General features: G+C 44.0%; 1 protein-coding gene across 1 annotated transcript in view; it reads right to left on the bottom strand.

The window, feature by feature from the left end:
* Nucleotides 1–7,113: 7,113 nt before the first annotated feature.
* cdo1 (cysteine dioxygenase, type I) overlaps nt 7,114–26,692 on the bottom strand; it is a 48,550-nt gene continuing 28,971 nt past the window's right edge. The window contains exon 5 of the mRNA XM_084323443.1: nt 7,114–7,581. Within this exon, the coding sequence (XP_084179569.1) occupies nt 7,549–7,581 (33 nt within the window). The 3' untranslated portion in view covers nt 7,114–7,548. The remainder of the gene's footprint in view (nt 7,582–26,692) is intronic.

The raw sequence follows: 26,692 nt of genomic DNA, 5'->3' as shown, positions 1-26,692 counted from the left end.
ATCCCACACAGCAGCGGGTAGACGGTTCTCTGCTCCAGCAACCACGGTACCAAAATCAATATAATCCAGCCGGAAAAGGCTCTGCATTCACCGGTGTAGATTCTCCGGTGCACGGTACTTCACATTTAACTAGGTCGAACTTGACGTTATTTCACTAAGCTCTGACACTTTTACTATCCTATTCGCACGCTCTATTAAGTGCTCTATTTAGACGCAAGGTTGCTCACTTCACTTGGTCGTTGACTCGTGATGAAGGCTTCAACTTGTTGGGTTAACTCGTTTGAGGGTAACTTGACTTTAGGCTAAGTGCTGCTGTATCCACCTGCGCCGTATTTATACGTACAGTGAATAATCTAGTACCAGCCTTATTTCTGTCTCGTATTACTGCGCAAAACCGGGCATGTTCAGGCATGTCTTAGCGGTGACTTTGAACTAGACATTGGGGGTATGGCCGTGGCGCCTAGGGGATCGCTTCCAATAGGAGAACGAATATTATGGTCTGTCCTGTACCAGGTAAAGGGATATTCCGTGTATATGTACAAAGAATATACAAGGGATATCAAACAATATACAAATAGTATACATGGGATCTCAAGCAATAAATATATATATTCGGTTTAATCTGACCCTTTGTAACAGGGGTGTTTATTGACTTAAAAAAAGCATTTGATACGATAGATCAGGGGTAGGCAACCCTAGGCACGCGTGCCTACATAGGCACGCGGGGCATTTTCATGGGCACAGAGGGCAGCATTAAATATATATATATATTATATATATTTTATTTTTTTGCTTTGAAATATTATAGTGAAATATTTTGCACTGTTGTCGCATTTATCTTGTTGAAATCCTCCCACAGGTTCTTTTTACTACCACATATTTAATTGAGACCCTTTATTTGTTTATTATTTCAATTTAGCTGGAAATACATTGCTACATCATTCAGTAACATTTGCAGAGCCTTATAACAAAAACATTATTACGGTCACCATTGTGACCAGTGGGATTAATCAACAAATTTTATAATTTATTTTTCTATTTCATTGAACATTGCACATGTTAAAAGCCATTTTTTACTCAAAATGTGAGTATTACCAAGTCAACTTGTGTTCTTAAAACAATGACAATAAACATAGTTTTATTAGGTTGAAATAATGTGGTTGTCTACTTATTTTTCTGTTAACTTATTATGGATTGAAAACTGAAAACCTTAATGCACAGTAACTGAACTCAATATTTTAAAGTTCTAGTAACTTATTATTATTTATTTTTTTACAGTGTAGTCTTGCGATCAATCAAAACTTATTTACACGATATACCTCACATTCACCCTCCATTCACATCCTGGTGTTCTCCTGGTGTTCTCCATTAGGCCTGTAGGGGAGCTATGACAGCACACGTACAGTACACACACCGATGGTGTGTGATGTGTCCAAAAATGAATGGGCAAATGTGAGTGAAATGGTCGCACTGTATGCAGCTGTTTGTCTGCATTGCATCCCCCCCCCCCCCCAACTCAGATTTAGGGTTGATACAACCATCATAATAATATTGTTAATAATAACAATAACAATAATGATGTAATAATGTAAAAATTATCATTAAAAATACCTGATTATGAGAACAAAAATGTATGATGCATGGAATATTGTTGAGGCACACTAGTTACAACTATATTTCAAACTGGCACTCCATGTCAAAAAGGTTGCTGACCCCTGCGATAGATCATCACATTTTAATTTCTAAATTACAAACATACGGTGTGAGAGGGGTGGTGATGAACTGGTTAAGTCGCTATCTTGAAAATAGACAACAATATGTACAACTCTCTGGTTACACATCTGAATGTATGAATATTGAATGTGGTGTCCCTCAAGGTTCGGTCCTGGGCTGGGGCCCAAACTTTATATTTTATATATTAAAAACACTTTGGATGCCAGCCACGCGTTTTGTCGTTAGTTCATGCCGACCATTGAGTGCCCGCCAACGCTATATAGCGCTTGTTTGTCGTATTTTTTTTATTGGCGATTTGAATTCATTCATCAATCGAGCCTCAGATTAGTGTTGCAGACTCTCTCTGAGCTCAATTGGGAAGATACCGCCCCCTATCGTCTCTCCCTGTGTAACTGCAACCCATTACTTTAGACTGATGTAGGGGTGGGGGGGTGGGGGGGGGGGGCAGTTTCCTAATTTTACTTTTCCGACGAGGCATCTGAAGAATCCATTGTGATCTCCGGCCCGGAAAACGTGTGGATTATGTATTTACAGTACCCAACGCTGAATCAATAAACGCAATCGATATTTGGAATGGCGATCAGGAATTGGAATAATCTTTTTGGATAACATCCGATCTGAGGTAAGGAATTTATTTTACCAGTCTTAGGATAATCAGAGCTATTTTCACCTATATATCAGCGTTTGCCCTATGCGTGCAGTGTGTGTGTGGCTGTGATCGCTGATGAGGAAATGAGAGAATCGATATTTCAGCCCGCTTCTATAGCATGCATAAGTACACATATACTATCGATAATCTAGCGTTTATTTGAAAACTATTCATAAATAGGCAGAAAAACGTTTTTGTGTAGGCCAGAATATTCCAGTAAATGCCGATTATCACAGAATCTTTATATTTTCCTTGAAAATGAGGGCTTTTCAAAATGTTATAAAACGGAAATGAACCGATTAAAAAACGATCCGTTTCGACAATGTTGACTGCAAACAAGTCATTGATAAACGACCGGCAGATTAGACACATAGCCATAATTTAAGACAGAGATTATGCGTTCACAACGCTATCATTGAAGTGGGTGCTGGCATTTAACGGGGGTAAGGTGCACCGCATGGCTGGTAATCAAAGTGTTAATGATATATGTGAAGTGTCAAACATATTGCAATTTGTTTTATTTGCTGACGATACAAATTTCTTCAGTTCAGGAAAATACCTTAAACAATTAGCAGATGACATTGTAAATGAAATGTGTAAACTTAAGATATGGTTTGATAACAATAAATTATCCCTAAATTTGGAAAAAACGAAATGTATGATATTTACTAATCGAAAGAAGGAGGACAATGTGGCATTATGTATTGACAGAGTTAATATTGAAAGAGTATCTGAGTTAACATTTTTGGGTGTTATGTTGGATGAGAAATTGACATGGAAGCCACATATAATGTACATAAAAAAGAAGGTAGCCAAGAGTGTTTTTGTTTTGAACAAGGCAAAGAATGTGCTTGATTATAATTCTATGCGAATATTATATTGTTCACTCATCCCGATCCTACCATATTTGAGTTACTGTGTGGCAGTGTGGGGTAACACGTATGAAAGCAACATAAAGCCATTATATTACAGAAGAGAGCAGTAAGAATAGTTCACAATGTAGATTCAAGAGAACATACCAAAGAATTATTTATTAAATCCAGACTATTGAAACTTAAAGAGTTCGCTGAAATACAGACTTTATTAGTTTTGTTTAGAGCAAAATGCAGAGTATTACCAGCAAATATACAGAGGTTGTTCGTTCCCTGTCCAGATGACAGCAGAAGGAAATCAAATTTTAAGCACCAATTTGCACGAACAACCTTAAAACAAAGGTGCACCTCAAACTATGGAACTCTTTGCAGAATGATGAAAAGAGTTCTACTAATATATTTCACTTCAAAAGGTTGTGCAAAGAAAAGATACATAGACAGTATATAGCACAGTTTAGTATAATATTGCAGTTTAGCACGTCAGGATGACGTAGCATAGAGTTGAGTATAGTAATATAGTATATAGCAGCGTAACATAGATGCACGTTAAGCCCACAGAACCCCGTTATCAAATGATGTCCCGGGATCTCCGGTCTGGGGAGATTGTTGACTTTATGTACGACTGAACACAGAGCAGAGCTGTCTCTAGGCTACAGGTGTTTTTAATAAAAACGTTTGGTTCTGGTTCGATAGCGTTTCCTCCCAGCCGCTTGAGCAAGGCACTTGACCGCTAATTGCCCCCCGACGAACAGGTTGGCACCTTGCATGGTCGCCTCTGCTATCGGTGTGTGAATGTGAGGAATACGTTGTAAAGCACTTTGGATAAAAGCGCTCTATAAACGCAGTCCTAATCTACCATCTGCTGCCGTGCCTGAAAACAACTCCGTTATTGATTAACTGCATCATTGTCTTGTACTTGGTACTTTACTTCAATCAACATATCATTTAGAGGTTAAGAAGACTGTAAAAGAACGGTAAATGTCGGGCAGCAACAGTTTCCAAATACTTACTGTCAAATTTCAGTAAAATCAAATACGTTTACAGATAACAACCTTTATTTAATGGTTAATATTTTGATAAAAGGTAATTTACTGTATTTGATGGTATTTACACGTAAAGTAGAAAAACAAAGGTAATCTGTAAAATAATAGTGAATTTCCCGTGAAAATATATATTTTTTTTACAGTGTACATTTCTTAACCATTTCACTACCACACTACCAAAGGGTTAACCCTTTCACTGCGACAATACAAAAGGTTAACCCTTTCACTGCCACACCACAAAGGGTTAACCCTTTCACAACCACACTACAGAAGGTTAACATACCTGTGCAGAGGTCATAGATCCCAGCAAACCCTATCAGTGCCTCATTAAACGATGACAACCTTCACTGGAAGGTTTGCACCATAAACTACATTGTCATCTGCGATAAACATCCTTCAACGCACAAATAACAAACAGATGTACTGTAATACAGTCATGGAGGAACTATGGTTTAATATCCTGTACTAATAACTACACATTTACTATACTTACTATTCTATATCTGCACATATCCTATTCTTACTAGTTATGCTGCTGGCCAGCAGTAGTCATACTGTCTTTATTTATTATACTACAACTCTCTACATACATCTGATTAGCACTACACTCAGTAGTACTAATTTATATAATATATACCCAATTTAATCAGCTGAACATTATATATTGCTGTTGCACTTTACTGTTACATTTGCACTCTGATTGGATGCCAACCCTCTTTTCGTGGTACTGTACTTGTGCTGCATGATGACAATACATTTGAGTCTAATCTAATCTAATAAACAGTATTGGGAAAGTACAGCAGTAAATATGAAATAGCCTCGACAGAATATAATCAGTAAAAGTAAATGATCTCCCTTCAATATCCTACTCATGAAAGCAATGTGTGAGCTTGTATTTCTTCTAATTGTGTGTATCCTCTAATGGTTGTTTCAAATTAGTTGACAAGTTACCCATTTTAAGGATTCACATGTTCTTCCACATATGTTCTTCTTCTTACACCCAATCAGTTTTTTTTTTATTATTTCTTAATTTCTTTTGGTTCAGACCTAGCAGTGAGGAATTAAAGCCTGGTTTGGGTGTAAAAAGCTCACACAAACACTTTTTTACATCCCAGTGACATCACAGAGTGGAGGGTCCTCTCTCTGGAGAGAGCGCTTCTCAAAGACTGAATGAACAGAGGAAGAACATGTGAATTCTTAAAACGGGTGGCATCGCCCTCTAAGCAGGCTCCGTTTGCCTCCTTTGACTAACCACACTACCAAAGGGTTAACCCTTTTCCCTGTAACAATACAGAAGGTTAACCCTTTCACTGCCACACGACAAAGGGTTAACCCATTCACTACCACACTACAGACGGTTAACCCTTTCACTACCACTTAACCGTCTGTAGTGTGGTGGTGAAAGGGTTAACCTTCTGTAGTGTGGTTGTGACAGGGTTAACCTTCTGTAGTCTGGTAGTGAAAGGGTTAACCTTCTGTAGTGTGGTTGTGAAAGGGTTAACCTTCTGTAGTGTGGTAGTGAAAGGGTTAACCTTCTGTAGTGTGGTTGTGAAAGGGTTAAGACGTGTGCTTGGATGTACTTGGAAGGTGCACTGAAGCAGTGTTGTCGCTAGGCGTCAGAAAGCACAAAACACAAGGCGGCTAAGTGGCACAGTGGGCAAGGCGCTCGCCACTAACGCAGGAGACGCTGCGTTCGAGCCCAGCTCTCGGTGTTGCTTCCGGCTTGGCTGGTCGTTCATACCAATACAATTGGCAGTATTAGGGGGTGGGAAACGCCGGTGGGTGGGGATCGGACATTGTGGACAGCGACTCCTACAGGTCGGTTGGTGCGCCTGTACAGCAGAATCAGGAAGCAACGGGGGCAGCGTGAGCCTCCCACGCGTTACTCCTCGCCACTGAGAGATCGCGCTGTACAGGTCAAAAGATGCGACAGCTGCCTCCTCGAGTACCGGAGGGGACACGTGATGCAAGGCTTGGTCCACATTGCAGCCGACCAGTGGGAGGCATGGTCTAGCAACGTTCGAGACAGGGGAGGGTAGAATTGTATAATACGAAATTGGGATGGGAGAAAAAGTAGATAAAAAAAAAGAAAGCACAAAACACAGGGTTTAAGACGTTGGAAAATGTGTTTAATGGTCTACAGTCAAAGCCAGGCGTATAATTCGCTGTATCATAGAAATCATGCTGCAACTGACAAGGCTATAAGTTGTGCTACGTTGCGAAACTACAAACTATATAAATACAGCTACAGTTAAAACAACAGGCAAAAATCCTGAGAAAAGCGTAAAGAGCCTTGTCCTAAAGGAACGCTGTCGTCTCCTCCCTCCCCTGGTCTCCTAACGCTGATTCAGCTTGAACACATTAAAGGACACTAAAATAGCTCAAATGCTGAATATGACGCTCCCATGTCATGGCCCTAAGGACAAAAGTACTCTGCAGATAAATTACAGGCATCGCGGGTTCAAAAAAAACATGTCTATAAAGCTTTTTACCTTTTTGCCAAATACGAAAAGGATGAAATGAAATAGAATCACATACGGTTGTAATCGAGACATTATGTACAAACATAATCCGTGTTACATTTTCATCACAAATCTTTTCTTCTCCCCTCCTCTTCCAACAGGCGTTAAGAGACAGTTCCTCGCAGGGAAACCAATTAAACATTACATCGCCGCCGCTACAAAAAAATGCTCCATCGAATGTGAAAAACTGTCGATCACATAAACGTTTTTTTTTCTCTTTCTTTCTTTCTTTTCTAGAAAATCCCTCTTCATGTGATCAGGAGAGAAACACCCCACTAACAGCTATACCCCCCCCCCCCCCCCCCCCTTGTATACTCTACCCTTCCAACTATTGGCAGTAACAGTACAAAAGTCTGGTTACACAGGTCATGTGACACAGGAATGCTGCTATCGGATAAAAGGTCTCCTCAGGCCGTACAGTAGGAACACAATAGGCAGATTCACAATGCGGGGACCGAACCTATTCATGCGTTCGTCCTGTGCTCATCAGTATTTGCAGAGCCCGCGCCGGGTGCGGTGATAAAGCCATTCTAATTACCGACGTGTCCCTTTTCACCGGGCCTGAGTCTACAGTAGGTCCCCCGCTTTCGCCGCCCTCTGCAGTTTCGCGCCCCGCGAGTCGATACAACAATGTTTTTTGTTGTTACACACGTAGCCTTCTTCGTCCTCTCCTTACGCCTCCTCCTCCTCTTCCTCCTCCCTCTCCTCCTCCTCCTCCACACGCCCGCTCAGTTGTTTTCCTGTGTCTGGACTGTGGTTTCCTGGAGGAAAGGAGAGATGACACAAACAACACCGGCGGTTAAAGTGATGTCACGTCTTACCCGTGCAACGGTATAGGTTAAAGTGATGATGTCACGTCTTACCCGTGCAACGGTATAGGTTAAAGTGATGATGTCACGTCTTACCCGTGCAACGGTATAGGTTAAAGTGATGATGTCACGTCTTACCCGTGCAACGGTATAGGTTAAAGTGATGATGTCACGTCTTACCCGTGCAACGGTATAGGTTAAAGTGATGATGTCACGTCTTACCCGTGCAACGGTATAGGTTAAAGTGATGATGTCACGTCTTACCCGTGCAACGGTATAGGTTAAAGTGATGATGTCACGTCTTACCCGTGCAACGGTATAGGTTAAATGTCTTAAACTTCTTCATACCGTGACCCCATTTTATTTAGGAATTTCTTTGGGGACCCCACACTTAATGTATCGCGTCATTTCAACGTGGAATTACGGAATATCAAAATAAAAGCACACGTTGTTGAACTTGATCATGCATATTTATTAGAACATTTTATTACAGCACTATGTTATCAATACACATTTATAAAACGAGGCATATTTAGCCAAAATATGTTGCCAGAACATAAAAAAAAATATATTTTTTTTTATTATTATTTCTTTTTTGTATTTGCCAAAGCACTGTCACCTACCCGCGACCCCAATTTGGGTCGTGACCCGTAGTTTGAGAACCACTGGTCTATGTTATGTCATGTGTCTTTACGATGTCTGTATGATGCATGTCTGAACACTTCGTTCCCCTACAAGGACCACAATGGAAATAAGCTCTGAGCTTTTTTTGTGTCTATCCTTGGCAGTATTCCAGACTGTGCTTCTGTCACACGTTATTTATATATTGTCAAAATAAAATCAATCAATCAATCAATCAGATCAGGGATACCTCCCCCTTCTCCCACGTCAAAGACCCCCCACATACAGTAAGACGCACGTTGGTCGTGCCGTGATTGTTTTTTAAACTTTATTGTAGTTATATGACTTTGTGTGTATACTGTATTTTGTATTTCTTTTAGTATTTCTGTTTTTGTATTGTACAGCACTTTGGTACAACTTTGGTTGATTTTAATTAAATGCGCTATATAAATAAAGTTGACCTTGACCTTACGGCTGAACACAGAGCTGTCTAGCCTACAGGCGTCCTCCCACAGCCTGTCGCAGAGAGTGACATTCAAACATACATTTCTACCTCATTTTTACATTTTGTTGCTTATTTCCCCCTATTGCCCCCTTTCCCTAGCCCTCTTGGTAAATGGTAAATGGCTGCTTTTTTATATAGCGCTTTTATCCAAAGCGCTTTACAATTTGTTACTCACATTTTACACATTCACACATCAACAGCAGATGCAAGGTGCCAACCTGCTCATCGGGAGAAATTAGGGGTTAAGTGTCTCGCTCAAGGACACATCGACACGGTGCCCAGGAGGAGTTGGAATCGAACCGGGAACCGCCGGATTGCCAGACGACTGCCCTACCTCCCGAGCTACTGTCGCCCTCTTGATTGTGAAGCGACCTTGGGTTTCCTGAAAGGCGCTATAGAAATTTGATTTATTATTATTATTATTATTTTGTACTTTAGTTTTGTATATTTTGTGTATAGTGATTGGACTTTATTCTTTTTTACTTCTTTTACTGTATGAAACACAATCTCAGCGGGCTCATTATACAGAACCAAGCACTCCACTGTAATGGACCCGCCGCACCTTATATGTGAGAAATAAAACAGAACTTGAAAGCGTTCCTTGTTTTCCGCTGGGGAAGCCCCTGAACCTGCCTCGGTGGGTGACCCCTCTCGGGTCTCAGGACCCCGCGTTGGGAAACGGGTGGTCCGTGGGACGCCACGCTCCAGAGGAGACTGAGAGCTGAGGTCTGTCTGTGGGACCTGGCATCCAGCTAATCCTGTCCAGAAACCAGCCAGGCGTCCAGTCAGACACACCACCACGCACACTGTCAGAGGCTAACAGAGAGGCGTGTGTGTGTGCATGTGTGTCTCTCTGTGTGTTCAAGTTTCAAGTTTCTTTAATAGTTGTCATACAGAAGTACAGAATACTTTTATACAAAATGCTTCTTACTGTTACGCTCCAGAGACTGTGCTAGACAAGATAAGTATGAAATAAAATAGTATAGCATGTAAAAATAGAAGTAAAAATAGAAGTCACCGTGTTCAGTATATACATATGTACAATGTTCGATGCAGAATAGAAGTAACTGAGTTAGTTACCATACAATATACAATATACTATGCAATGTACTAATATACAATACTATATAGTGCAAAGCAGAAATGGGATGAGGTACAATTAGGTACAATTTACAGTAAGGTGTACGGGTTCTAGTGCAAATCCTTTACCAATAAATAAAAAGTGTGTTTAGGTGTTCTAAAGTGTGGAGAGTGGGTGCTGCAGTGTGTTGTTTGTTTAAAGTGAGTGTGTGCGTGTGGATGTGTGTGCTGTGTGTATTTGATGGTTGTTGCATAGTGTTTATTGTTCGTTGAGCAGCCTGATGGCCTGGGGATAGAAGCTTCTTCTGAGTCTTTCTGTGCTTGCCATGAGACTCCGGTATCGCTTGCCTGACCGCAGCAGTTCAAAGAGGCAGTTGTTTGGGTGGCTGGAGTCCTTGATGATTCTCTTAGCCTTACCCCTGCACCGCTTGTTGTAAATGTTCTGGAGGGTGGGAAGCCCCCCTCCAATTGTGCGTTCGGCTGAACTTGTCACTCTCTGAAGTCTGCTTCGGTCTTGTGCGGTGCTATTCCCAAACCAGGAGGTGATATTGCCAGTCAGGATGCTCTCTATTGTACATGAGTAGAAGTTCTTAAGGATCTTCTGACTGACTTGGAACTTCCTTAGGCGCCTAAGGAAGTAGAGGCGTTGCCGTGCCTTCTTCACAACACTGTCAATGTGTGTGGTGCATGTCAAGTCCTCGGATATGTGGACTCCGAGGTACTTAAAACTGTTCACTCTCTCAACCGGTGCCCCGTCGATGCTGAGGGGGCTGTAGTTTTTTTTTTTTTTTAGCGATCTGAAATCATATTGCATCACGCGAGCCTACCCGAGTATACACGAGCACCGCCGGCGATCATATGTGGAAAAAAGCGCCCCCTATCGTCTCCCAGATGACATAAGGGATTTTGGAATGGACTCAATGAAAATGGATGGGGAAAAAAATCCGGTACTCCACATTTTCCGGTCCACTGATCCAGCCGGGGTTACCACAGTTCATTCTGGAGCCTCTGAGCCCCGCTGATCATGGAGTTCTACTGTATCGCGTTGGATCTATACACTTATCGATTTTTTCGAATGGTGATCAGGAATTGGAATATACCAGTTGGATACCATCTGATGTCAGGTAAGGAATCTATGTTATCAGTGTTAGGATAATCAGACAAATTTTTATGAAGTTATAAGCTGTTTTGTGAAATGGGCTCTTTCGGTTTCACTGTAAAAGTCCAAGAGGAAATCAATGCGGCGATTATCCGTGCGCGGCCCGAATGTGCTTGCGTGCACGTATAATATTGATCATCTAGCGTTTATTTGAAAACGATTCATAAAAAGGCTGACGAATATCAACGTTGTGGAATATTCCAGTAAAAGACGAATTTCATAGAATGGTCCAGAATGGGCTGTTTTTTATCTCAAAACGGGTGCTTTTCTAAATGCTCTGAAACGGAAATGACGCGATAAAAAACCAATCTGCCTTGACAGCACTGACTGGAAACGGGCAGATTAGACACATAGCCATAATTTAAAACATAGATTAGGCGATATTAACGTTAACATTGAAGTGGATGGTGGCATCAAGGGGGTAAAAAGGAAAACCCGGCATGGCACTCAAAGTGTTAAGGATCTTCTGACTGACTTGGAACTTCCTTAGGCGCCTAAGGAAGTAGAGGCATTGCCGTGCCTTCTTCACAACACTGTCAATGTGTGTGGTCCATGTCAAGTCCTCGGATATGTGGACTCCGAGGTACTTAAAACTGTTCACTCTCTCAACCGGTGCCCCGTCGATGCTGAGGGGGCTGTAGTTTTTTTTTTTTTTTTTGGCGATCTGAAATCATATTGCATCACGCAAGCCTACCCGAGTATACACGAGCACCGCCGGCGATCATATGTGGAAAAAAGCGCCCCCTATCGTCTCCCAGATGACATAAGGGATTTTGGAATGGACTCAAATGAAAATGGATGGGGAAAAAAATCCGGTACTCCACATTTTCCGGTCCACTGATCCAGCCGGGGTTACCACAGTTCATTCTGGAGCCTCTGAGCCCCGCTGATCATGGAGTTCTACTGTATCGCGTTGGATCTATACACTTATCGATTTTTTCGAATGGTGATCAGGAATTGGAATATACCAGTTGGATACCATCTGATGTCAGGTACGGAATCTATGTTATCAGTGTTAGGATAATCAGACTAATTTTTATGAAGTTATAAGTTGTTTTGTGAAATGGGCTCTTTCGGTTTCACTGTAAAAGTCCAAGAGGAAATCAACGCAGCGATTATCCGTGCGCGGCCCGAATGTGCTTGCGTGCACGTATAATATTGATCATCTAGCGTTTATTTGAAAACGATTCATAAAAAGGCAGACGAATATCAACGTTGTGGAATATTCCAGTAAAAGACGAATTTCATAGAATGGTCCAGAATGGGCTGTTTTTTATCTCAAAACGGGTGCTTTTCTAAATGCTCTGAAACGGAAATGACGCGATAAAAAACCAATCTGCCTTGACAGCACTGACTGGAAACGGGCAGATTAGACACATAGCCATAATTTAAAACATAGATTAGGCGATATTAACGTTAACATTGAAGTGGATGGTGGCATCAAGGGGGTAAAAAGGAAAACCCGGCATGGCACTCAAAGTGTTAAGGATCTTCTGACTGACTTGGAACTTCCTTAGGCGCCTGAGGAAGTAGAGGCGTTGTCGTGCCTTCTTCACAACACTGTCAATGTGTGTGGTCCATGTCAAGTCCTCGGATATGTGGGCTCCGAGGTACTTAAAACTGTTCACTCTCTCAACCGGTGCCCCGTCGATACTGAGGGGGCTGTAGTCCCTGACCCCCGACCTCCTAAAGTCCACAATCATCTCCTTTGTTTTGCTGACGTTCAGGGAGAGGCTGTTCTCCTGGCACCATCCCGCCAGGACCTTGACCTCTTCCAGGTAGGCCCTCTCGTCGTTTGCAGAGATCAGGCCCACCACTACTGTGTCGTCAGCTAATTTGATGATTGTGTTGTTATTCCGCTGAGCCACACAGTCATGTGTGTACAGGGAGTAGAGGAGGGGACTCAGAACACAGCCCTGGGGGGCCCCTATGTTGAGGGTGATGGATGAGGAGGTGTGTGTGTGTCTCTCTGTGTGTGTGTGTGTGTGTGTGTGTGTGTGTGTGTGTGTGTGTGTGTGTGTGTGTGTGTGTGTGTGTAAAGGTGTTTAAAGCATCATGATTCACAACACCTAGAATCCATTGCACACATAACAAATGGATGTAATGCATACAAACACATGTACATAGTAGGCTTGGGCGGTATGACGGTATTACGGTATACCAGGGTATTTAGAAATCCCGACGGTATTGAAAATCAATACCGTCAAAATCACAGATGCTTTTCAGTTTATATTACACTGAAACGGAGTTTTTGACAGTGGTTCGTTGTAGTGCACACATGCGCCAGCAGAGGGCGAGACCAGTCCTGACTCCTCACTAGTGGAGCGAGCCTGTCTTCTACACACAGGAGGAGGAGGAGGGGAAACCCCGCTTCAGTGGTGGAAATTAAATGAGACACGCTTACTGTTGCTGGTGCTGCGGGCTAACTGGCTATTCTGAGAGCTAACTGTTGTGTATGTGGATTACAACGGCGTTCACGCTTTACGGTAATGTTGCGACAGTGCTGTGAAAATACCGTAAAGCGGTGTGGTAACGAGAGTGTGTGTTGTTGTGCACTGGTGGAGCAAGCAAATAAACGGTAAAACGTTACGTCGCAGTCCGGTGCGTTTTTGAATACACAATACTAACGTTACTAGTACTAGGGTGCTGTGGGCTTCTGGCTACCATTCTGAGAGCTAACGTTAGTAGTACTAGGATGCTGCAGGCTCCTGGCTACCATTCTGAGAGCTAACGATAGTAGCACTCTGATGCTGCGGGCTAACTGGCCATCTCCGTGATTTGTTTACTTGGTAACACGGGTTGCTACCCCCCCCCCCCCCCCCCCGCTGATGAAAATGAAAGTCATACCGTCATATACCGTATAACCGGGGTATTAGGTCATCATAGTATGACGGTATGAAAAAAATGATACCGCCCAAGCCTAGTACTAGGGATGCACCAATATGAAAATTGGCCACCGATACCGATTGTTCAACTAACACAATCGGCCGATACCGATACCGATATTTGTGGCAAAAAATAAGTATTTGTAATTTTTTTAATAATATTTTTTTTTTTAATATTTTGTTTTGTAATCTTTTTTTTTAATGAAACTACTGTATATTTGTATGTGTATGTTTGTATTCGTAGGCCTCTTTACTTACTTAAAAAAAGGAAACATCAAGAAATATGTTTATGGTATTAATTCAGCCATGCCATGTAGCACTATCCCTCTCCCAGTATCGTCTGGCGGCCTGCAGATGGATACTATTCTCTCAACCAGAGCTTTCAACCAATGCAATGGAACCATTTTGATTGACAGTCGATTCGGCCAATTCCGCCACACCGCTAGCACCCACCTCCTGCTGTTCTTACCACCAATCGGCAAGCGTTTATTCATTTTCTACTTCCGGGCATGCCGCCATTGATCTGCTTGCGAGAACCACAACAAGCCTTTCTATACATTTGTCTGGTTGAAAACTTTATTAACAGATTGCAGAATGGGTAGTTGGGTACGGAATGAGCAACGGAATGGAACTGAGCTATGAACGGAGTAATGCCTTGCTTACTTGCTATCTTCGGGTAAATAATATGCTGATGTTATTGAACCTGTAACACTAACTATATAACGTTAATGCCACAAAACGAATGTTTGTGTCATTTTAACAGCAGATACTTTCTTAAATGCCATCTTCCCGAGAGAGGGGTGTTGACGGGGAGCTGTGATGGGTTCGCTTGGTTGTGTTATTAATAGCATTGAACAGCTAACCGAAAGCTAGCGTTAACTAACGTTAAAGGTTTAGCCATAACGTTACCTTGGCTAAAGTTGGGGCTATTCATAATCCAGCAATAATGGCTGCAGACCTGCAAGCAAAGTACAGCAAGTTGGCAAAGGAGTATTCCAACGTAAATCACATTTTCACCAGTAACGTTAGTCTTCCATCTCCCGGTAGCTCATGCTAGCTAACCTAGCTCATGTTAGCGTCGTCACTGAGCGACCACCTCGCGTACACAATTAATGACATGTTGCGGACAGACATATCGGTGACAATGTTTAGCTTTTAGTGCCAAATGATAAGAGTCTGAAGCGGAGTCTCAAAAGAGAATGTTGAATATTTAGTAGTAACTTTGATGCAGTAGCTTGTGTGTGTGGGGGACTGGGGGCGGCGCCGTTGTGCAGGACGCGACTGAACTTATCGGCTACTGCCATCGGCACATTCGAGCTTATCAGCCGATAGGCCGATTGCAGTCAACAAGGCACTTATCGGCCGATACCGATACCCGACCGATACATTGGTGCACCCCTACCTAGTACATAGCTCATCATGACCGTATTGTGGACATTGTGTCTGATGCGGTATGGAACATATCACCCTCTAATGCAGCAATGTACAAACATACTAGAGTGCTACCAGAATGGGTTGGTTTTACCAATGATGTCTTTGCTAACATACCAAATACACCTGATGTTGTTTTTGTTGACACCAGCCACAAGGAGGTGCTAATCATCAGGCTGTACCTTTGATCTGTACATGGACCAGGCCTTCCGGGACAAGTATATCAAATATCAACCACTGCTCAATGTGATGGCTGACCTTGGGTACAGGTGTAGATATAGTGTACTTGTATTCGGAAGTCTTGGCCATGTATACAAATGCACCATGACCGGTCTGGTAATTTTGTTTTGTTTTGTATTGTTTATAATATAGATTGGTGTTAGATATAGATATATCTATATATATGTATAATTTATGATTGGACTCTACTTTGATAGGTCATTCCTTTGGTCACATTGCACAGGCACACCTGCGTTGTGATGTCATTTCCTGCCGTGTCATGTCATGTAATTACCTGCCAGGTGTATTTAACTACCATCTTGAATGTATTTCCATTTCTAGCCATATCACTGAAGAAGGACATTGTCCGATACATGTCTGCTATTTATTCAGGCTGCCATTAAAAACATTGAACCTGAGAGTGCTGGTCCGGCTACCCTGCGTTTTGATATACGGTCTGAGAATTGCAATGTCAAAAAGAAAAGCCAAACAAATTGCCAAATATTGCTCTCTCAGCTATTATTGGCAGCTTAGCCGCGTGGAGAAGGAGGTGCTATGTGTCCCTTAAGTGTTCAGTGCTGCTTGGCCCGATACATTTGATTCCCTGTTTATGTAATAATTTGTGGAACCAAATAAAGTATTCAAATGTGTGTGTATCTGTGTGTGTCTCTGTGTGTGTGTCTCTGTGTGTGTGTGTGTGTGTGTGTGTGTGTGTGTGTCTCTGTGGGTGTGTGTGTCTCTGTGTGTGTGTGTGTCTCTGTGTGTGTGTATTTGTCTGTGTGTGTGTGTGTATGTGTGTCTCTCTGTGTGTGTGTGTGTGTCTCTGTGTGTGTGTGTGTGTGTGTGTGTGTGCGTGTGTGTGTGGTAAGGTGAACGGCAGACCACAGTGTCCTCATGGTATCTCATGTTATCTCATGTTATCTTATCTCCTCTGATGTTGTAACGCGCTCAGCTAGACAGCGGTGTGGTCAAGGTAAACCCGTGTGATTGGTCGATTTCAGATAACGCCTCCGCCGCTGCCACGCAGGTGTATCCGTGTGTGCGTGGGTCTCCACAAGCCCCGCCCCCTTCCCCCAAAACACACACACACACACCGCCCTGGGTCGTACAGAACACACACACCGTCCTGGGTCGTACAGAACAGGCCCACACGTGTTCGACCCATTAAACTATTCCTGGCAACATCTGCTAACAACTGGAACCAGATTCCAGACATTTCCTTTCCTGAAATGGAAACTTTTGTCCTTGTTTTTAGTTTACTTGAATGAGCATCACAGGGGCTGTCTGCCACCAGGGGGGCTTATAAAGCAGACAGGGGCTGTCTGCCACCAGGGGGGCTTATAAAGCACACTTTAATTGGAGTGGAAAAACGCTCTGCAGTAACAGACTTCTTGCTTGTGAAACTGGAAAAGCCCTTTTGGTCGAGGATATTTAAGTCAAGCTGGTGTTTTTCATAGTCATTATCACACAGATAATGTGGGTTTCTTGCCTCGGTACAGAAATCATGGCATCCTTCTTTTTTCATCCACTTTCACCTGTTTCTGAGTGAGTTTCTGTTTCTGATAACAAACTATCATTACACATGGGCAAAACAGAGTCCATTCTCTTTGGTTCAAATAACAAACTCAACAAGACCGACGGCTTCTCAGTTACAGTGGGTGACAATATTGTCACAAGGAAAGAAGATATTACCTACCTGGGTTCCATCCTAGAGGCAAATCTTTCCTGTGACAAAATGGCATCCAATGTAATAAAAAAAGTCAACCAACAAACTCGATTCTTGTACCGGATCTCCTCACTGGTAAACAAGAATACCCTGAAGACTCTGGCAGGAGCACTCATTCAAGGGTACTACGACTATGCTTGCACCTCATGGTACCAAAGCACCTCAAAGGCGCTAAAAACTAAATTACAAACATCTCAAAACAAACTGGTCAGACTACTGCTTGACCTTACTCCTAGAACCCACCTCACCCCTGCCCACTTTGACAACCTAGGATGGCTTAGAGTAGACGACAGAGTACAGCAACTTGCAATGGGCCTGGTCTACAAGATACACTACACGACCAAGGTACCCATGTACATGTCAAAATACTTCCCAAAGGTCAGTAAATACCACGATCACAACACCAGAGGGAGCTCCACAAATCATGTTAAACCCAGATTCGGCTCAAACAAGGGACTAAACACGTTTAGCAATTATGCCACATCAATGTGGAACGCCCTACCCAAAGCTGTAAAGGAATGTGAATCACTATCCACTTTCAAAAACACTCTCAAAAAACACCTACGGGAGACTGCAATTCGAAACTGGCCCCTGTAAATGTCCTAACACAACCCCCTCCAATGTACAGTAAATTACCAAGTATGGTCTTGTCAATATTCCAATGTACAGTTTTGCTTGTACAGTTGTACAGTGTCGGCCCACCCACCTCAACCCCCCCCCCCACCCACCCAACCACCTCCAATGTACAGTCCCCCCCACCCCCCCAACCTCCTCCAATGTACAGTTTCTACGTCAAATTTATATACTCTTTTTTCTGGACTCTTTTCGTATCACAAACAGTACTGTATTTGCAAATCTGGTATGTCATAAATGTATAGATGTAGCAGTACTGTCGGGGCGGCTAGGTGGTGTAGTGGGCAAGGCACTCGCCACCAGTGTGGAGACGCTAGGATTCGCGTGTTCGAATCCAGCTCTCCACATTGTTTTCAGTTTAGCTGGTCGTCCGCAGTAATACACATTGGCCCTATTACGGGGAGGGAAAACTGAAGGGTGGGGATCGAACGTTGTGAACAAGCGACTCCTACAAGTCGGTTGGTGCGCCTGCGCAGTAGAATCAGGAAGTGTCGGGGGCAGCGTGAGCCTCCCACGCGTTACTCCTCGACACTGAGAGATCGAGCTGCGCAGGTGAAAAGATGCGACTGCTGTTACCTCAAGTACCGGAGGGGACTTGTGCTATGTATGACTTAGTCCACATTGCAGCCGGCTTGTGGGAGGCAAGAAACAGCGTTCGTGACAGGGGAGGGATGAATTGGATGATACGAAATTGGGATGGGAGAAAAAATAGAAAAATGGGAGAAAAAGTGGATAAAAAAAAAGATGTAGCAGTACTGTCTATCTGTATGTCATGTATGTCATATATGTTACGATGAATTGAAAATGGGGGACCCTGATGTAAACAAGACGAAAGTCTTTCTCTGGTCTGCATCCCCTTAACAATTGTATGTATTGAGCTGTACTGTACCCATTCTGCAATCTGTTAATAAAGTTTTCAATCAATTCAATCAATCAATTTGGCGGTTATTTTCTGCTGACTCACCACTGAACACTGGCTTCCAGTGTAAAACGTGTCTTAAACACCACGTTAACTGAAGAAAGTCACCACGTCTGACTCAAATACCAAATACAAATAACTTCACTATTGTGATGTAGTACAGTATCATTGTGATGTAATACAGTATCATTGTGATGTAATACAGTATCGTTGTGATGTAGTACAGTATAATTGTGATGTAATACACTATCATTGTGATGTAATACAGTATCGTTGTGATGTAATACAGTATTGTTGTGATGTAATACAGTATAATTGTGATGTAATACAGTATCATTGTGATGTAGTACAGTGTAATTGTGATGTAATACAGTATCGTTGTGATGTAGTACAGTATAATTGTGATGTAATACAGTATCATTGTGATGTATTACAGTATAATTGTGATGTAATACAGTATCATTGTGATGTATTACAGTATCGTTGTGATGTAATACAGTATCGTTGTGATGTAATACAGTATAATTGTGATGTAATACAGTATCATTGTGATGTAATACAGTATACTTGTGATGTAATACAGTATCATTGTGATGTAGTACAGTATAATTGTGATGTAATACAGTATAATTGTGATGTAATACAGTATCATTGTGATGTAGTACAGTATCATTGTGATGTAATACAGTATCGTTGTGATGTAATACAGTATAATTGTGATGTAATACAGTATCATTGTGATGTAGTACAGTATAATTGTGATGTAATACAGTATCATTGTGATGTAATTCAGTATCATTGTGATGTAATACAGTATCATTGTGATGTAATACAGTATAATTGTGATGTAATACAGTATCATTGTGATGTAGTACAGTATCATTGTGATGTAATACAGTATCATTGTGATGTAATACAGTATCATTGTGATGTAATCATGTAATACAGTATCATTGTGACGTAATACAGTATCATTGTGATGTAATACAGTATCATTGTGATGTAATACACTATCATTGTGATGTAATGTGCAACTTAAAAAAATGTATTAAAAAACTCAGATGTTATCATGGCATTTTTAGTCAGAAGGTGATGACTTCCGTGGGTTTATGTTCTGTGACATAGTGGCTCCGCTCGGCGTCACTCATGCACTATCCTCGCATATGTGCACGCGCACTGAATAAAAGACCACAATGTACCTTTATATCCCAATATTTGTCTGACCACACCCCTATCAGCTTACCTATATAAGCAGGGGTGGGGCCACCCCCTCGCCTCCTTTCTCGCTTTCACCACAAGGAAGTGCCTCGGTAGATCCCCACTTGACGATGTTGTTAGTAGGAGAAGAGTTGGAAAACAAGAGATACGTTGACATCATATCTTTATTTTCTCTCTCACTATTTTCGAGAAAATACGGCGATATTGTCTTCGTCACTGGAGTGTCTGGAAGATGGTGATCATTCTAAAAACCTCCACCGGTTTTCGTATTGGGAGTTTATGCCGCTACATGCCTCTCAACTGCAGTCCTCCTTGCTGGGGCTGGTTGCGGTAAAGCCTTTCAGCGACACAGCTGGACTGTAGGACGCGCCGCTGTTGTGAGAAGCGGTGGGTTCCAGGTTGGTGAGTGATGTTTTGCTTGCAAGCTCCACTTGTCTGTTAGTGCTATGGGGACTAGCTGACAATGTTTACGGAAACCGGCCCCAGATTAGGGTCCTTTGTTCAGCCTCTTAGGCAACGGCGGAGGACCTTGGTCTGAAGCCCATTATAGCAACTAGTGGGCCACACGACCAGTAACTGGTGATCCCAGGATCTCTGGACGCGTGGGTACTTCTCTGTCACCGTATAGGCCCCGTCTCTCATATGCAAATGAGAGTATACCCTAAACGAGGAAATGTGAGCATGGATGTTCATTATCGGAAAATCCATGTTCAAGTCAGCTACAGCCCAGATGGGATTTGTGCTGGCTCCGCCGGGTGTTGGTAATATCACCGTTGTAAAACTGTGTTAACATCTCGTTTCTCTTCTCTCTTAAAAGGTGAGGAGGGTTTCAGAACGGCGGCCTGTCTGAGTGTGACTTGTTGTATCGTTGTGTACGAGTTCAGGTGGTAGCTAATTAGCTTGCGTGCTAGTTTTGGTCTACTGTGTTAGCCAGTCAGCTGTTAGCTGCGGCGCTGCTAGCTGTTAGCTGTTGTGTCACTAGGCTAGGTAAACGTTAGCTTGCTGCTATCGGCCGAGAGCGGCCGTTAGCTTAATGCTACACTGTTGAACGTGCTGTGACTATAACATGTTTTTAACACTCTTGACTACGACGTCATCTTTGACAGAGGATGTTCGTCGAACCTACCCTGGGGTCAGCCGGCGAGGATTGCGTCAACAAGGAGCACCGTAGCGGCGGGTTGGAGCAGCGAGCTGCCCGTTAGAGACTGCAATTCGCTTGATCTGCGCTCCCGGTAGGCAAGGTCCTGACCAGACCTTGGACACTTCTTCTTGCTTTCCCTTCTAAATGTTTTGTAAATAACGATGTTTTCCAAAACGAGTGTTGCTGCACTACATTTAGGATACGACGCAAGTTATGTGTGAATTGTCTTGTCACTGGTCTCCATGCAAATCGGGTTATTGTTACAGATGTGAAATGATCTGGTTTGTTGTGTTGAGACACATTGTGTGTTCATGTATCGTGTACTCACAACTAAGGGGGTTAAACTAACCTATAAAGCTATGCTTAGTGACATATGAGTAAAGAATGATTCTTTTAACCGCTTGAGAAACTTTATTTTCCTAAAGAAAAGATTGTGTATTCTCTCATTAAGAAAAACGGCGTTCCTCTGTAGAGTGTTTTTGCCATTTTTTATAGGTGATAATGGGTTGTGTGTGTCGTGTGACCTACAACTGGGTTGGGCTGGCCACAGAAGCACATGTGTAAGTCTGGTACCGGGGCTCTTGCGAGGGACCTCTCTGTTCTGTGTTTTTTTCTTAGTAAAAATCAGATAGCAGGTTGGCACATGCGCTGTGTGAAGCTGTTAGACGCTTCATGGGGCTGACTATGACTGCGTCATACTCTTTTTTGTCATTACATCGTATCATGGGTGTGGGGTCGTAAAGGGGTGAACTGGTAACCTTTTCTCCCCCTTTTTTCTGTTGGTCAGGGGTAAACCCACCTGTCCTTCAAGGTTCCTGTCACGTTGCGGTTCGGCACGTTACAGGGTGAGGGGGGGGGAGTTTCCTGGTCCCACGCCCTGGAATATTGGGCGTGTGCACCGCAGAAATTCCCCTGCCATAGAGTACGTCACTGTGCGCATCTCTGTTGGTAGGACTTCCGTGTGCTGTTCAGGTCCTTATGATGGATCTGTTTCGGGGGGTGGTCAGGGCTCCTCCTCACGAAGCTCCTATTCGGGCCTTCTGTGAGTTGGGACTCTCCTTCCATGTGAGGGAGCCTCCTCAGAGTACAGAGCCTCCTCCTCAGATTGTCAAGGTGAGTGGAACCTCAAGAAGGAGTCCTACTCTATTGTGTGTGTATTCGATTCAATTCGATTATTGAGTGTGTATGGGTTCAGTGCCTCCTCCCCGGAGAGCCCTAAAACCAAACTTTTACATGGCTCAAGGTGCAATATATTCTTTTCAATCTGTACAGCTCGCGTGGGAAGTCTCTCTGGGGATTTCCGTCTCCTCCCTATGGGAGGGTGGTGGGATGTAAAAATTTGAAATTTTTTTACCCCTGGCTGTGTAGACTGGGATACATACTGTTGGTGCTTCCTTCTTTTCTATTAAAAAGAGTTGGAGTTAGGAAGCATCACACCCCTCTTGTCGTTCCCCTGGGCGCCTTGGGGATTCAATGACAGGTCTAAGTAGCCTGTTCATTGATGTGGTTGTGTCCCGACGCACGTATAGTGCTAGCTCGGGGTGTTCTGTAATCAGGCGACTGACTGGCACGCCTTGGTTGCTTGAGGTTAAAACGGCGTTTTTATAAGGCAACTGGGATGGAGGTTTTTCCTCTTCCGACGACCTGTTTTGGTTGTCGACGGATTCTCATTCATATCTGGGGGATGATGACAGAATGGATCTGAACATATGTAGAGGGGTCTCACGCCCTGGGGGTGGGCCACCGGGCGCGGTTCGCACCGAACATCTGGGTGGCGCCTTCTTTTCATGTTTAAGATCAACACGCATATCTGCCCCTTCTCCTGGAGTAGGCATGTCGGCGTGGTTAGGGCACGGGACTGGTTCTGGTCACGCTGGTCCGGATCAGTTAAACCCGTTGTCCGCCGGGGATGCAGATCTGCTGTTCTGGTACCCTGAGGGACTTGGGCTTTTTCAGGGGGAAAATGCCAGGTCGGTCCAGGTGTCACAGGGTTAAGCGCTATGGAGACCCTGGTTGGGTACATTTTGTACTCTGCACTGTCGTAATGGCTTACGGCCATGCCAACCTGTACACGCTCTTTCTCGTCAGATCTCGGCCGCTACGCAGGTTGGTCCTGGTTAGTACTTGGTTGGGAGACCGCCTGGGAATACCAAGTACGGTGTGCTTGGGGCTGGTTCTCCATTATTTTCGCTCCTCTCTCACGCATGGCGAAGAGGGGCCTGTTGGGGTGGTCTTTGACCTCCTCTGGTGACCCTGTGCTTCCCGTATCGCCGGGCCCGGTCCAAAGTAATGTTTCGTCGACCCGTAGGCCTGGGTTAACCCTTTTTTGAAAACTGAAACACTTGTACTGCGATATAGCCGGTGTATACCCGCAGGTGTGTTTTGGAGTTTTTTCTTGAGGGGGTATAGGAACAACCACCGCATTGGGTAACACCAAGGTGGTTGATTCCCTGGTGTGTTGGAGCAGTGTCAACTCCCGGGTTACCCGGTTGAGGGTGCCCCTGCACGTTCATGACGTCTGCCAATCGTGTCAGCCTTCTCTGCCTCAACCCCTCTGGGTGGGTTTTTTTTAAATGGAGGCTTGGTCATGCAACAACGCCAGCATACGCCCCTTCCGCCGGGGCGGCTGTTTTCAGCTGACTCCTTTGGCGCCTGTCTCGTCCGCAGTGCTCCAGGCTCAGGTTACAGCCTGTTGCCTGGTTTTTCCCCGGTGCGCTGCCTGCTTCCGTTGGTTAACCTTTTTTGTGTGCTTACGGCCATGCTGGCTGCCTGTTCTGCAGGGTCAGTGTGCCAGGCGGTGTACTATTGGGGGGACAGGGCCCACTCGGCTGAGGGGCCTTTGTCCGAATACGCTGGCGATGTGGGGGGCGGGGTCACTAAGTGCCCACCTGGTGGGGTCTTGATGCTGGCATCATGGACTTCTCCGGGCCCCCGTTCCAGGGGGTCCAGTCCCTTTGGTGGGTCTGGGCCTTCCTTCGCGCTCCGCTGCTACGGCCTTGCCACGGGGTTGGGTTTGCCCTTGACCCCGTGATTCTGGGGGCAGTAACGAGGTTGTTCCCTCCGTTTGTTCCCGGGTGGCATGCGGGTTGTGCGTGTGTGTAGTCGTGGGGTCAGGCCACGGTCTGCTCACCCTGTGCGTTGAGTTGCTTGAGTGCCTCTTCGCACGGTCGGGTCCGTCGCCCTCCCGGGAAACCTCCAATAGGGGGGGGTGCCCTCCATTAGGTGGGGTCGGGGGGGCTCGGCCCTCCCTGTTCTGATGGTTGTGGGGGGCCTTCAGCGGGGTGTATTTGTCGGCCGGTGGCTCCCGCTCGGCCTCCCTTGTGCATGAGTGACGCTGAGCGGAGCCACTATGTCACAGAACGTTAGGTTATAACTATAACCAAGTTCTGTTAATAGTGGTGACGCTCGGCGTCCGACGCCGCTGCAGCCCTTGATCTCGCCTTGTGGTGAAAGCTTGGGAAGGAGGAGAGGGGGTGGCCCCACCCCTGTTTATATAGGTAAGCTGATAGGGGTGTGGTCAGACAAATATTGGGATATAAAGGTACATTGTGGTCTTTTATTCAGTGCGCGTGCACATATGCGAGGATAGTGCATGAGTGACGCCGAGCGTCACCACTATTAACAGAACTTGGTTATAGTTATAACCTAACGATTAAGACACATCTTCAGATACAACGGAAGCCTACTTCAGTGGTGAATCAGGAGGAAATAACTTCCAAATTTTTCCAGTGACGGTAAGAGATTATGAAGAATTGTGATTTTTGGATCGAGGCAAGAGTGACTCTGGAAAAAAGATCTCCAAGAAAGGGGTTATAGCATGCGGGTTAAGTGATCATTATATGATATTCTGTACCCGCAAAAAACTAAAACAAAAGGCTGGCTGCCACAAAACAGTCACATCTAGAGACCTCAAAACCTACTCTAGCGAGGCCTTTAACCTTGAACTGGAGAGCCTGGACTGGTCAGATGAACTCAATGGTACACTGGTTGAAGAAACATGGCTTGGTTTCAAAACCAAATTCTCAACAATACTAAACGACATGGCCCCCCTAAGAACCACCAGGGTAAAAAATCGCGCTGAGCCGTGGATGCACTCCGAAATACTGGCCGCTATGAAAACCAGAGACAAAAAATGCTCTGAGTTTCGTAAAAGTCAGTCAAAGCTTACTAAAAGCACGAGCAGTGAACTCCAAGCCCACGTGACTGAACTCAAACTAGAAAGAAACAGACTAAGAAACGACGTAAACTCCATGATCAAAACTGCAAAAAAGAATTTCATCAATGACAAAACTGAGGAAAACAAAAACAAACCACGTGAACTTTGGAAATTACTCAATAATCAACTAGGATGCAGTAAAAAACTTAAAACCAGATTCTCAAACATAAACATAAAAACGGACAACACGCTCATCACAGACAAGCTGGATGTAGCCAATTACTTAAACATTTTCTTCACAAACATAGCCACAACACTGGTAAACAAACTACCCTCCCACTCAGGGCTTTATGGGGTAGAACACATAGTAGCTTACTACAAAAACCTAGGGGTCCGCAAGGACGACTTCAAGCTGGAAATGGTAACAACAGATGAGGTACTCAATAAACTGAGCGCCCTCCAACCTAACAAGGCCACTGGCCATGACAACATCCCCTCCAAATTCCTCAGAGACTCAGCAGCCGCCATCACCCCAATCATCACACACATAATAAACCTCTCCATAAAACAGGGACACGTCCCCAAGGACTTCAAAATTGCGAGGGTGACCCCTCTGCACAAAAAGGGCAGCAAATTAGACCCAGGCAACTACCGCCCTGTTTCTATTCTCACCTCCATCTCGAAAGTCATGGAAAAAATAGTCTACGAACAGGTTGAAAAGTACCTAGCGGAAAAAAATCTAATCTACGAATTCCAATCTGGCTTCAGAACATCCCACTCCACTGACACATGCCTTCTCTATTTGAATGACCACATCAAACAAGAGGTGGACGCAGGCAAATACTGCGGCATGGTCATGCTGGACCTACAAAAGGCCTTTGACACGGTCAATCACTCCATTCTGATTGACAAGCTAAAAGCAATTGGTTTTGATAGTCTATCAGTGAGCTGGATGCAATCCTACCTTGAGGGGAGGGAACAGATGGTGGAGGTAAACGGTACCCTATCCCCCCCTCTCACAGTGAGCTGTGGTGTTCCACAAGGAAGCATACTAGGACCGCTACTGTTCCTAATTTATGCAAATGACATGTCGTCAGCTTGTGACTGCAACTTGTTCCTGTTTGCGGACGACTCAGCCCTGCTGGTCTCTGACAAGAACAAGTTACAGGTTGAAAAAACCCTCAGCTCGGAACTAGGCAGAATCTGCATATGGCTCGCTGATAACAAACTATCATTACACATGGGCAAAACAGAGTCCATTCTCTTCGGTTCAAATAACAAACTCAGCAAGACCGACGGCTTCTCAGTTACAGTGGGTGACAATATTGTCACAAGGAAAGATGAAATTACCTACCTGGGTTCCATCCTAG

Source organism: Notolepis coatsorum (assembly GCF_963971535.1).
Source record: "Notolepis coatsorum genome assembly, chromosome: 10".
In the NCBI taxonomy this organism is placed as follows: domain Eukaryota; kingdom Metazoa; phylum Chordata; class Actinopteri; order Aulopiformes; family Paralepididae; genus Notolepis; species Notolepis coatsorum.
The sequence above is the reverse complement of the archived record's forward strand: the minus strand, read 5'-3'. Positions and strand labels throughout refer to the sequence as shown.